Source organism: Phyllostomus discolor, chromosome X, assembly GCF_004126475.2.
Source record: "Phyllostomus discolor isolate MPI-MPIP mPhyDis1 chromosome X, mPhyDis1.pri.v3, whole genome shotgun sequence".
Classification (NCBI taxonomy): Eukaryota; Metazoa; Chordata; class Mammalia; order Chiroptera; family Phyllostomidae; genus Phyllostomus; species Phyllostomus discolor.
In genome coordinates, this window is record NC_050198.1 from 6,681,309 (window position 1) to 6,693,943 (window position 12,635).

General features: G+C 33.5%; 1 protein-coding gene across 4 annotated transcripts in view; it reads left to right on the plus strand.

The window, feature by feature from the left end:
* The window catches only part of CDKL5 (cyclin dependent kinase like 5), a 171,775-nt gene that overhangs the window by 52,791 nt on the left and 106,349 nt on the right, over positions 1-12,635 (plus strand). For all 4 annotated transcript variants that reach the window (XM_036017173.1, XM_036017172.1, XM_036017171.1 and 1 more), the window contains exons 2-3: positions 149-378; positions 3,209-3,243. In XM_036017173.1, the coding sequence (XP_035873066.1) occupies positions 315-378; positions 3,209-3,243 (99 nt within the window). In that variant the 5' untranslated portion in view covers positions 149-314. The remainder of the gene's footprint in view (positions 1-148; positions 379-3,208; positions 3,244-12,635) is intronic.

Below are 12,635 nucleotides of genomic sequence, written 5' to 3' on the forward strand. Positions count from 1 at the left end.
CTTCTCTCCTCTGATTATTGATTATTTCTTCTTTTTTGGTATAAAACATTAACCTGGTTTGAAAAGAACTGTACAAAAAAATAGGCTAGGACAGGTTATCAGGTTACTGAGATATAAGACTATAGCTTTTAATTGTTTCTTCTTTCAGGGAATCATTTACTACATCACATTAGAAGAAATATGTGAAAGTTCCTGCCAACTTGTGAGAATTTATTCCTTCAGCTCTGTTGTGTTCTACTTACTGCACAACTTTCTCAGAAGTTCTTTTTTGATGCCATGTTTTGTGGCTCGCATCAAAAGAGGAGTTTGTCTTCATGAAGATTCCTAACATTGGTAATGTGATGAATAAATTTGAGATCCTTGGGGTTGTAGGTGAAGGTAAGTTTACATTCCTTGAGTTTTTGAGCAATGTACAATTATACCTACCACTGAAAAAATTAATAATTCAGGTCCTCTTAATTTAATCTATATCAACTTAGATATGGGCCATAAAAGTAAGATATTAAAAATAAAATTACTCTCAACTTTTGGGTCTTATTCTCCCACTGAAAGTTAATAACACTTTATTTTTTTATTTTTACAGATTTTATTTATTTTTAGAGGGGAAGGAAGGGAGAGAGGAGGAGAAAAATCAATGTGTGGTTGCCTCTTGCTCATCCCCTACTGGGGACCTGGCCCATAACCCAGGCATGTACCCTGACTGGGAATCGAACCAGTGACCCTTTGGTTCACAGGTTGGTGCTCAATCCACTGAGCTACACCAGTCAGGGCTCAAAAGTTAATAACATTTTAAAACCCCTTAAAGTTTAATAAATCGGGGATTTCTTAAAGCTGCCTTTATTTCATTCTTCTCATTAGGAATTGTGGTTTCTTTAGCCAATAAGTTTTTGGTTACATTTTACTTTTTATCAGCTAGGTTTATTGTGAATAACTTAAGAATTTTTTATATAAGTTAAATTTTACTTACTACATGGTAAATAAATGAATAAATAACTTATTTGTCTTTGGGAATGACAAACCACATTTTATAAATTTGGAAGCATATTGTAATATATTTGAAATCAGATGTGTGTTACAATCAGTAGCATGTCATGGTTTAATTGGCAGCATTTATTTTTTCTTAGTAGTACATAAAATTATGCCTATAATCAGTGACATCACTGATTAGATGAAATATGGTAAATCATTTTTCATAAGTCTTCCTGATTTTTTTCTTCTTAGTAATTTTTGCTCTTGACTTAAAGATAAATTTATGGAGATTTTGATAAATGATTCTGTTAATGGGATAAGCAACTATAATTATAGTTTCTTAGCATTTATATCTTTAAAGCAAATGTTACAAAATTTGTATTTAAAAATTTTCATAAAGATGTTGAATTTCAAAAGAAGTTTTAAAAATTTACCGATGTGAACAGCAAAGCTATTTTAGATTTTAATATTAAGTTGTCAAGTCCTTTTCAACTAATTAAAAACAATTAAAGTACAGTATAATCATTTGGTGTTAGCTCCAAGGTCTGAAGCTAAAACCATATTAAAAGAACAGATCCATCTTCCTTCACCAGTCAATTCCCTTTTCTTTTCTTGATTGATTTTAATTATGTAAATAAAATTTATTCTGCATATCTTATCTACTATCTGTTTTATAATACCTGCTTTTTTTGTTTTTTTGTTGTTGACTTTTTTTTCAAAAGTATTACAATTAGAGGCTTATGCAATAAAGTTAGTGACCAGAGGTGTCCTCATAGGATATAATGGGGTTGGAATGTTCCAGATTCTGGGTCTAAATTTTCTGGATCATAACCTTGTTTTTCTTTGTATACGTATAAGTGATTATCTTCTCAGGAATCGGCTCTCATTAACTACAAAAAAAATACCAGGCTGTTATATAAATCAGAATATGTCAGTTTAACTTGTAGTCAGAACCATCATTGCTATGTTTTTTCTTTGTAAAGTGTCTCAAATGCTTTTTGACTAAGAAATATATGTATATTAAGGAAACTAAAAACTATCAAGCAAACTCTACATTCCTGTAGCCTAGACAGTGCATTTTCACCCCACAGAAAAACTGGCATGAGGATTGGATGATTGCCTATAATTGTAGAGCTAAGTTGGATGGCTGTAATGGCCGGTCCCCTCCTGTGATATTAAGGTTCATCCATCTCCACCAAAGTTGGGTAGACTTGTTCTGGTTCCCTAGACTCTGTTGGAGACATATTTCTTAATTTCATGTCTGTAAAGTCTCCTCATAGATGCATGAGGCTTTGCCTGTCTGTTCATATCAGTGTTCTTGATATTTCTACAAACCTCAGTTATCATATATTACCTTTTGATTCTCCTGATTAGATTTTCACAATATAACTTTAACCTCAGTTTCCTTGCTGTCAGCTCTGTAATGAAGTAGTTTATTGGCTAGATAATTACATAAATAGCCCAAAAGATAGTGACAGATCTCATCAAAATATACCAAACACAGTGGGAGTACATGGTTATAAATAGCCAGAGATTCTTGGACTGCTTGTGGCCTGTGCCCTTGAACTGAGCCTTTAGTTATGGCAAAAATGTATCAAAGTCTACTAGTTATTAACCGGAATGCTGACACCTATATGGTTGTGCCAATCAGGAAAGAGATTTCAATATCCTATAAGACAGGGGTCCCCACTCAGCTGCTAGTGAAGCTCGCCTGAGTTCTGCCTTCTGCACCGCCCCCACCCCCCTGGTGCCAAAAAGGTTGGGGACTGATGCTATCTATGAGAGGATTTAAATGCCTCCTAGGACAGAGAACATATGTGGTAGGCTCCATGCTTGAGCTTACTATTGGTAAATCATTAGCTCTTAAATTTTTAGCTTCCTAGAGCTTCTTGAACTAATTTTCATTTACTCCTAAAGTTCTTATGCCCAGATCTTGTCTCCAGGATATTTTAAGCCTAAATGTAAAAATGTCTCAAGTGAAATTTTCTTTAAAAAGAGAAACCTTTAAAAATATATGTTGAAGAAATAGGTTGTTTTTACCCTTGGTTTGTGTGTGTGTGTGTGTGTGTGTCCATGCTGTCTTTTTATGTAGCTCATTGCATTATCACTGTAGAATATCGTCATTTTAACAGTCATTATGACATATATTGATAATCAATGTAAATATAATAGAACTTCAACTTCTACAAGAGCTGTAGTTTGTATATTGGTCGTAACTGTTTATTTCTTTTATTTACAGGAGCCTATGGAGTTGTACTTAAATGCAGACACAAGGCAAGTACAAGAAGAAAATATCTTGTGTTTTACTGTTTTGAAACTAATGTAGTGTTCTGTGCATGTGGGCATATAATTAGAACTGTCTGGCTATAATAATGATGTTTATCCAGTAGAATTAATATGTGAACCCAGAGAACAGAGACTATTTGGAACAAGCTTTATCACAATTAGGTAATCATTAGTTCTTTGAAATCATGTGCTATTTTTTCAGCTGACCTATGTATAGGTGAAAAGTTGCCCATTGGGAAAAGAAAAAGTGGTAGAGAAGAAAGCAAGGTAGTGATGAATTTATGTTCAGGTACTTAGGAGCAATGAATAATTTCATTCAGTCAGTATTTTTCATATATACCCAATAACTTATAATGCTTGATGTATCTGAATCCAGATTTTGAAGTGAATCGTGGATAGGTATTTGATTATGAAATAGGGATGGGGTTAATAGTGTATGATTATGATTACTGGCTATAGTTGACAATTCTTGAACAGCCTTGAAATGAATCGTGTTATATAAATTATTTGACTATGATAATAATCTCCATTTATTCAGGTAAGTTTTTCAAGTTTCCATAGTTGTTCCTCAGTGGTAAGCATGTTTTACTCATAGACTAACTTTTAGATGGTAAGTGTTCTAATATCGAATTATTACATTGTATACTTGAAATTAATATAATATTGTATGTGAATTATTCCTCAATTTAAAAAATAATATGGTAAGTGTTGAAGCAATAACATATTTTTCTATTATGGTATACCTAGTTTGAGTATTAATAATCTGGCTTCATGCTATTTTGTGTATAACTTGTTAAGACCAAAATATAAAGGTTTTTTTGTGTGTGGTATTTTGTAACGCTATAGGTAATTTATATGTGAAATGAGCTTAGCAATTTAGCCCAAGCCATTTAAACTCATAAATCTATCATAAAATGTATGTATGTGTACATATGCATAAATAAAGATGATGTGATTTTTTTAAAATTTTATTTATTTATTTTTAGAGAGAGTGGAAGGGTGGGAGAAAAAGAGCAAGAGAAACATCAGTGTGTGGTTGCTTCTCATACACTGTGTGTCCCCAACTGGGGACCTGGCCTGCAAACCAGGCATGTGCCCCAACTGGGAATTGAACCTGTGACCATTTGGTTTGCAGGACAGCACTCAGTCCACTGAGCCACGGCAGCCAGGGCAATGATGTGATTTTTATGTTTGCTTTTTCTTTCCTATTATACAAAATATTACTTACATTGTGTATTTAAGGCTTCGTGACAGTTAATACATATTTGGTTTTAGCTCACAAATCTTTTTAATTCAGTGAATTTTCTATTCTCGAAATTGGTTCAAATAACTTTATGTTGGTAATAATTGTCTGAAGATCTCTGCCAGTAAATCCTCAAAAAATGGTTTGAATACTATTGGTTCTTGATTTAGGATGATTAATAACTTAGAATAATAAATATAATAAAAGTAAATTTAGCATCTTGAATGTATAGAGAAATATTATGGGAGTTTGAAATTAAGCACATGGGAAGGTCTCTCATGAAATTCTATGGTTTTAATTAGTTGCTTTGACTTACAATAAATTTCTGAAGCTTAAAAAAAATAAAATTCCTGGGTAGATACTACAAAGGGGAAATAGGTTATTGGTTTCCAAGTTAAATTTGACTCTTCTGAACATAGTACCTCCATAGCAAATGGAAACTTCAGTTCTTAATCTTAACCCTTGAGTTTTAAAACCCAAGGATTTCTGATATATAATGCAAGTCTTCCTACAAAGTTTTCTCTGTTTTTGTCACACTTCTTCCTGTGACCCTTCCCGCATGCTTTTTTTGACCTTATGTAAGTAAGCTCTCCTTCTGTCTTTCATGTTAAAAAAATTATCAGTTGAATATGTTGCTCTTCTCTTTCCATATATCTGGTTTACGTGTTTGTTAAAGTATGCTTGTTACCTGTAGTGAGTGGTTTGCACTGCACACTGTTAGTGCCAGCAAGATGGGCCCAGAGTGAAAGTGGATGAGAACAGGCATTTCTGCTCTTGGGAAACCAAGTGTGTGAACTTTGATTCTTAGTGGCTATGTGTCGGACACTTTGAGTTTCAAACATGAGTAAGCCATAGTTTTCTTAACCTTGTATGGCTTACGGTTTGTCTGAAGAGATACTTTAAAAATGAGATTGCATCTGAAAACATCTCTTTTCACAGCCCTTCACTAATTCAGGGACTCACAAGCCAGCTCTCTAAGTATTGTTGTTTTTTTCCTTTAATGCATCTAAAAAGATATCGCTGGATGGAAAATTTAAAGCATAAATTAGTGCCTAACTCAGGGTAATAAAAACACTTTTTAGAATCTGCAGCTGTTTAGTCATTAGATTCATTATAGTATATTCTTTTTTCAGTCAGCAGACCTTGAGATCTTTACCCCATTACCCAAAAATAGATAATTTGATGCTTTTTGTAAGATTTATCCTTCAGGATCAAACAAATGAATTACCGTGAAGTTTTATGTTATAGTTAAAATTGATATAATCCTTTCTATTGTACCATTATGTATAAAATAATCATGCCCATGTATTTTTCATACCTTTTAAAAATTAAGGAAATGCTTATAAAAATGTATAATCACTTATGCATAGGTATGTGTGATAGCATGCATAAATTTGTTCTCTTTTTGAGAAGATTGGCTCTGGGTGTATATATAATTAAATAATGTCTAGCATGTTGTATATTTGTTACTGTTTTTAAAAAAGATTTTATTTATTTATTTTTAGGAAGGGGAAGGGAGGGAGAAAGAGAGGTAGAGAAACATCAACGTGTGGTTGCCTCTTACAGGCCCCCACTAGGGACCTGGCCTACAACCCAGGCAGGTGCCCCTATGGGAATCGAACCTGCGATCCCTTGGTTTGCAGGCCAGTGTTCAATCTGGCCTGTGAACCAAGGCTGGATTGGTTCAGGCCATACCAGCCAGGGCTGAATTGAGTTTTTAAGACAAAGCTTAGAGAGAGTCAACAATGAGAAACTGAATATATGAGATTAATTATGTAATTTATTTGTCATTACTTTCATTTTTATTTAAATAAAAATAAAATGTGAGTTCTTGCTTTTGTGTGCAAAATGTTTAGTATTTGAAGAAAGTTAAAGAGAGGCTTAGGGTTTTTCATATTGTTAGAAAACAAAGATTGTGAGGAGTCAGAAATACTTATATAATATGAACCATATTTGTGTGTGGTTTGCTCTCTTTACCTGGTCTTTGGTGCTGATCCAGTTAATGGTAGAATAGTCTCTGGAACACTACAAAAGTCTCAGCAAAACTGTACTTCTTTGTATTACAATATTTTGCATTTCCTATTCTGCTAGTGTGCTGATATAGGAAAAATGACCTATGTGTCTGTTGTCCTATTATCAATCAAAGAAATAATGGCTTGTGTGTCAATTTTCAGGAGAGTGACTTCTTTAGGGAGCTAGAAGAATTTTGGGGTTTTTGCAGGCTTCCTGGTTGCCTTGATCCTCATCATCCTAATCTAGATTTGTCTTGTTGTTGTTTGTTTTTTAGTAAGTTGGATAAGGGAATGGTCATATTAGAACTAGCAATACTAGTTCTGCCTGCATTGTCTGCACAAAAGACTTGACCTCATTCATCCTTCTTACAGGGACTCAGTTCTCAGTTCCTAAACGACCATATCCCTACCTGCCACCCAATCTAGAGGATGAGTTGGCTAGGGTACTTTAGGGGACTTTAAAGTTCCCTTTTCTGGTAATTATAAAAACGTAATTAGTTCAAAGAAGAGATCATTCTTTCTACCCCTCCTTAAGATGAGTAATTTCATTAGTCTCTGATAATGTCTGTGCTTAAAAGATTTATACTAGCTTTTTAATGTGACATTTTCCCAAAACTTTAGGAGCAGACATGAGTGTGAATTGTTTTTCTGTACAGGCCTGAAATATATACAGGGGTTGGCAAAAGTAGGAATATAATACAATAATTAATAAATAAGAATACAAGAATAAACTGCATTTCACGTACTCACAACTGTAAGCCTTCTTTTGCCCACCCACATATTCACTGGCAAAGAAAAGGAACTGATCATTAAATGCCCATATAATGGACATTTATATGAATTGTTGAAATCAGTGGTGGGAACGTAGTACATGGTGATCTATTTGTACAAAAAAAGTAATCCAACCCTGAGATACTTTTAGGAGCTACACAGTGCTTGTAATCTTTACCATTTCTTAATTTAAAGGTTTGTTTCATGTATTAAAACATTTTAATTTAAAAATCAAATAAAAATTGTTTTTTTAACCTCTTATACTTAATAGTACTATGTTCTAGTCCTGGCATTATGAAGTAAAATTCAACCAAATATCTGGTTAGGAAAAATCTGTTAGGTATCTACAAAATGTCAAGTACTCTGCTAGGCACAGGCTCTGCAAAAATCAGTAAGATGTAGTTGCTACTTTTGATTAATATAGTCTGGCATGTATAAATGAACAGATGCAAGCTTAAAATATAGTTTTGGAGAGATAAATTTGAGAAAAGATTGTAGTTGAAATAATAGTGTGAAACCTTTTCCATTTTTTTTCAATAAATTCTCCATTAAAGCCTGCTTAGGAACTAACTCATGTCATTAATAAAGAAGAATATCTTCTTGTATTATATTTAAAATCATTTTGTTGATATCTACAAAATAGCTTGCTGGGATTGGGATCACATTGATCAAGTTGAGAAGAATTGACATCTTAATAATATTGAATCTTCTTCCAGTTCATGAACACAGAATATCTCTCCATTTATTTAGATCTTTGATTTCTTTCAAGAGTTATGTAGGTTTTTTTGCATACAGATCTTGCAAATATTTTGTTAGATTTATACCTAAGTACTTCTTTTTCTTTTAGTGATAATGTAAATGGTATTGTGTTTTTAATTTTAAATTCTTATGGTTCATTGCTGGTATATAGGAAAGCAATTGACTTTTGTATATTAACCTTGTATCTTATGACCTTGCTAGAATTGCTTATTAGTTCCAGGAGTTTTTGTTTCATAGATTTGGGGGGATTTTCTTCTGTAAACAAAATAGTTCTGTTTCTCCTTTTCCAGTCTGAGTACCTTTTATTTCCCTTTCTGGCCTTATTGTATTTATGACCTCCAATACAATAGTGAATGCACGTGGTGAGATGGGGAACTTGTTCCTGAGCTTAGTGGGAAGGCATACCATTTCTCACCATTAAGTATGTTGTTAGCTGTAGGTTTTTGTAGATGTTATTTATCAAGTTGAGTAGGTTCTCTCTATTCCTAGGTTCCTGAGAGGTTTCTTTTTAATCACATATGGGTGTTGAATTTTGTCATATGCTTTTCTGCACCAGTTGATATATGATAGTGATGTTTAGTCTGTTGTTTAGTCTGTAGTAAAGTGATATTTCTACTTCAATCTGTTGATGGTGGTGAATTATGTGAATTGATTTTAGAATGTTGAACCAGCTTTGTACACCTGGGATAAATCCCACTTGGTGATGGTATATAATTCTTTTTATGCATTGCTGGATTTGATTTGTTAATATTAGTTGAGGATGTCTGCATTATGTTATGAGAGATATTTGTAGTTTGCCTTCCTTTTAATGTCCGTGTCTGGTTTTGGTATTAGGTAATATTGGCTTCATAGAGTGAGTTAAGAAGTGTTCCTCTGCTTCTGTTGTTTGACAGCTTATACAGAATGGGTATAATTTCTTCCTGAAATGTGAGGTAGAATTCACCAGTGAAACCATCTGGGTATTAGACTTTTTTAAAAGGTTATTAATTATTGATTGAGTTTCTTTCATACATATAGGCCTACTCAGGTTATCTATTATTCCTTGTGTAAGTTTTGGTAGTTTATATCTTCTAAGTTATCTAAGTTATTTATCTAAGTTATCAAACTTGTATGTGTAGATTTGTTCATAATATTCCTATATTATCCTTTTAATGTCCACGTGACTGTAGTGATGACTCTTTTTCATTTGTGGTAATAATAATTTGTGTTTTTTTTCTTTTTTTCATGGTTAGCCTGGCTAGAGATTTATCAATTTTGTTGATCTTTTAAATGGACAGTTTTTGTTTCCACTGATTTTTACTATTGAGTTCCCATTTTCAGTTTCATTGATTAATGCCATAATTTTTATTATTCTTTCCTTCTTCTTGCTTTAGGCTTAAGTTGTCCTTCTTTTCTATTTCCTAACATAGAAGCTTAGGGTATTGATTTTGGGCCTGTTTTTTTTTTAATATATGCATTCAGTGCTATAAACTTTTCTCTAAGCACTGTTTTGCTGCATCACAAAAATTTTAATTTGTATTTTCATTTTCTTTTAGTTCAAAATATTTTTAAAGTCTTCTTGATTTTGTCTTTGACCTATGTTATTTAGAAGTGTGTTTTTCTCCCTGGCTGGTGTGGCTCAGTGGACTGAGTGTCAGGCTGTGAACAGAAAGGTCACCATTATGTTTACATTTTCCAGTCAGGGTACGTGTTTGGGTTGCAGGTCAGGTCTCCAGTTGGGGGTGTACGAGAGGCAACCAATCGATGTGTCTCTGGCACATTAATGTTTTCCTCCCTTTTTTCCCTTCTGTCTAAAAGTAAATAAATCAAATCTTAGAAAAAGAGATGTATTTTTTAATTTTGAGATTTTTCCAGCTTTCTTTTTGTTATTGATATCTAGTTTAATTCTCTTGTGATATGAGAGTATACTGTGTATGATTTTTATTTAAATTTTGTTCAGTTGTTTAATGGCCCAGAATTTAGTCTGTCTTGATGAATGTTCCATGTGAGCTTGAAGAGAATATGTATTCTGCCCTTGTTGGATGAAGTATTGTATAAGTGGGTCCAGTTGATTGATGGTGCTGTTTAATTCACCTATATCCTAACTTATTATTTTGCTTGCTGGATCTGTCAGTTACTGATAAGGGAGGTGTTAAAGCCTCCAATTATAATAGTGTATTTGTCTATTTCTCTTTGCAGTCCTATCATTATTTGCCCCATGTATTTTGATGCCTTCTTGTTTGGCGCACATATATTAAGGATTGTTATATTTTCTTGAGGCTGTAATATTTTGTAATGCCCCTCTTTATCCCTGATGATTTTCCTTGTTCTGAAATCTGCTTTGTCTAAAATTGATATAGGTATTCTATCTTTCTTTTGATTAGTGTTTCACATGGTATATCTTTCTTTATCCCTTTGCTTTTAACCTACATGTATCCTTTTATTTAAAGTGTTTCTTTTAATTCACTGCGATATTCTCTTCTAATTGGTACATTTAGATCATCTACATTTAAAGTCAATATTAATACGTTTGGATTAATATCAACCATGTTTGTAACTTTTGTATTTGTTATACTTCTTGTTTTTAAACAAAAATAGTCCACTGTTTTTCTGCTTTCTCTGATTTTCATTGACCATTTTTAAAAATTTTGTTTATTTGTTTTTTTAGACATAGGGACAGGGAGGGAGAAGGAGAGGGGGGAACATCAATGTGTAGTTACCTCTCTTGTGCCCCCCCTACTGGGGACCTGGTCAGCAGCCCAGGCATGTACCCTGATTGAGAATTAAACCAGCAACCCTTTGGTTCACAGGCCCATGTTCAACCCACTGAGCTACACCAGCCAGGGCTAATTGACCATTTTTATATAATTCTCCTTCCTCTCTCATCTTAGCATATTTATTACACTTCTTTTTTTTACAGAGGACGTTAGTAATTTGCAGTATACATTTACAGCTTATTTAAGCCCACTATCAGATAACTCTATTCTGCTTCTTGGGTAGTACAGGTAGGTACCTTATGTATACCAGAATTTTCCTAATTTCTTCCTTTCATTCCTTATGATGTGGGTGTCATTCATTTCACTTATCCATATGCTATAATCAGCAAATCCATTGTTACTATTATTACTTTGAACAGTTATCTATTACTTCAGAGTAGGAAAAGTAGATTTTATTTTACCTTTATTCCTCCTCCAGTGCTCTTTTTTCTTTGCATAGATCTGACTTTCTGACATATCATTTTCCTACTCTCTGAAGAACTTTTTAAAACAGTTTTTGCTATACAGGTGTACTAGTAACAGATTCTCTCCATTTTTGTTTATCTGAGAAAGTCTTTATTTTTCCTTCACATTTGAAGGATAATTTTACTGAATACTTCTAGGTTGCTTTTTCTTTCAATGCTAAATATTTCAGCTCATGACTTCTGACAAGAAATCAGATGTACTTCTTATCCTTGTTCTCTATAGGCAAGGTATTTTTCCCTCTGACTTTCATGATTTTCTTTTTGTGTTTGGTTTTCTGTTGTTTGAATATATGTTTAGGTGGATATATTTTGGTATTTATCTCTCTTGGTATGCTCTCAACTTCCTGGATCTGTGGTTTGTTGTCTGTCATTAATTTTGGGATATTCTTGGCCAGTATTTCTTCAAATATTTCTTCCTGGTCTCATTCTTCTCCCTCTAGTATTCAAGTACACCTTTTGTAATTGTTCCACAGTATCTTGGATATTCTGTTTTGCTCTTTAAAATTATTTTTTCTCTTTTCATTTTAGTTTGGGAATTTCTATTGACATATCTTTACATGTACTGATTCTTTCCTTGGCTATGTCCAGTCTCCTGATAAGTCCATTAATTAATTAATTCATTTTTTTATTATAGCGTTTTTGATTTCTAGCATTTTCTTTTAATTCTTCCTTAGAGTTGTGTATGCTTACATTACCCATTTGTTTTTGCATGTTCTCTACTTTGTCCATTAGAGCTCTTAAATTATCCCTGATAACCCCCAGATCTGTGCCATATCTCAGTCTGGTTCTGATGCTTTCTTTGCATTTTCAGACTGTGTTTTTTCTTGCCTTTTAAAATGCTTTTCAGTGTTTTTTGCAAGTCAGATAGGATATATTGGCTAATAGGAACTGAGGTAAATATTCCTTTAGTGTGAGATTTTACATTAATTTGGCTACTTACTGGGCTGTGTTTAATGCTTGTTGTGGGTATAGGTAACAGAGGCTTCAGCTTCCTATAGTGTCTATATTTTTTTCTTTGTTGTCTCCCCTGTTGTCTTTGGGTTTCCCTAAGAACTCCTTTGTAAATAGAGGCTGTTTTTTGCAACTCTTTCACTTGTAATCCACTGTTACTGTACTGGGACCCTGGTGACATGGTCATAGAGTTGGGGGAGTGTTCTATAAATGTAGGACCAAATCTTAGTCTTTTGGTGGGCCCATATCCTGGGCTGCAACCTTTATTTCTTAGCCACCCCCGCCCCCCACACGCACTTACACCCTTGTTTTTAGGTGAAACAAAAAGGCTATATGGGGATATAGTTGACTACTTTCCCCTCTCCCAGGACAGCATATAAGGTCTGGTAAATTTTACCTTGGATATTGGCTTTTATAATATTTG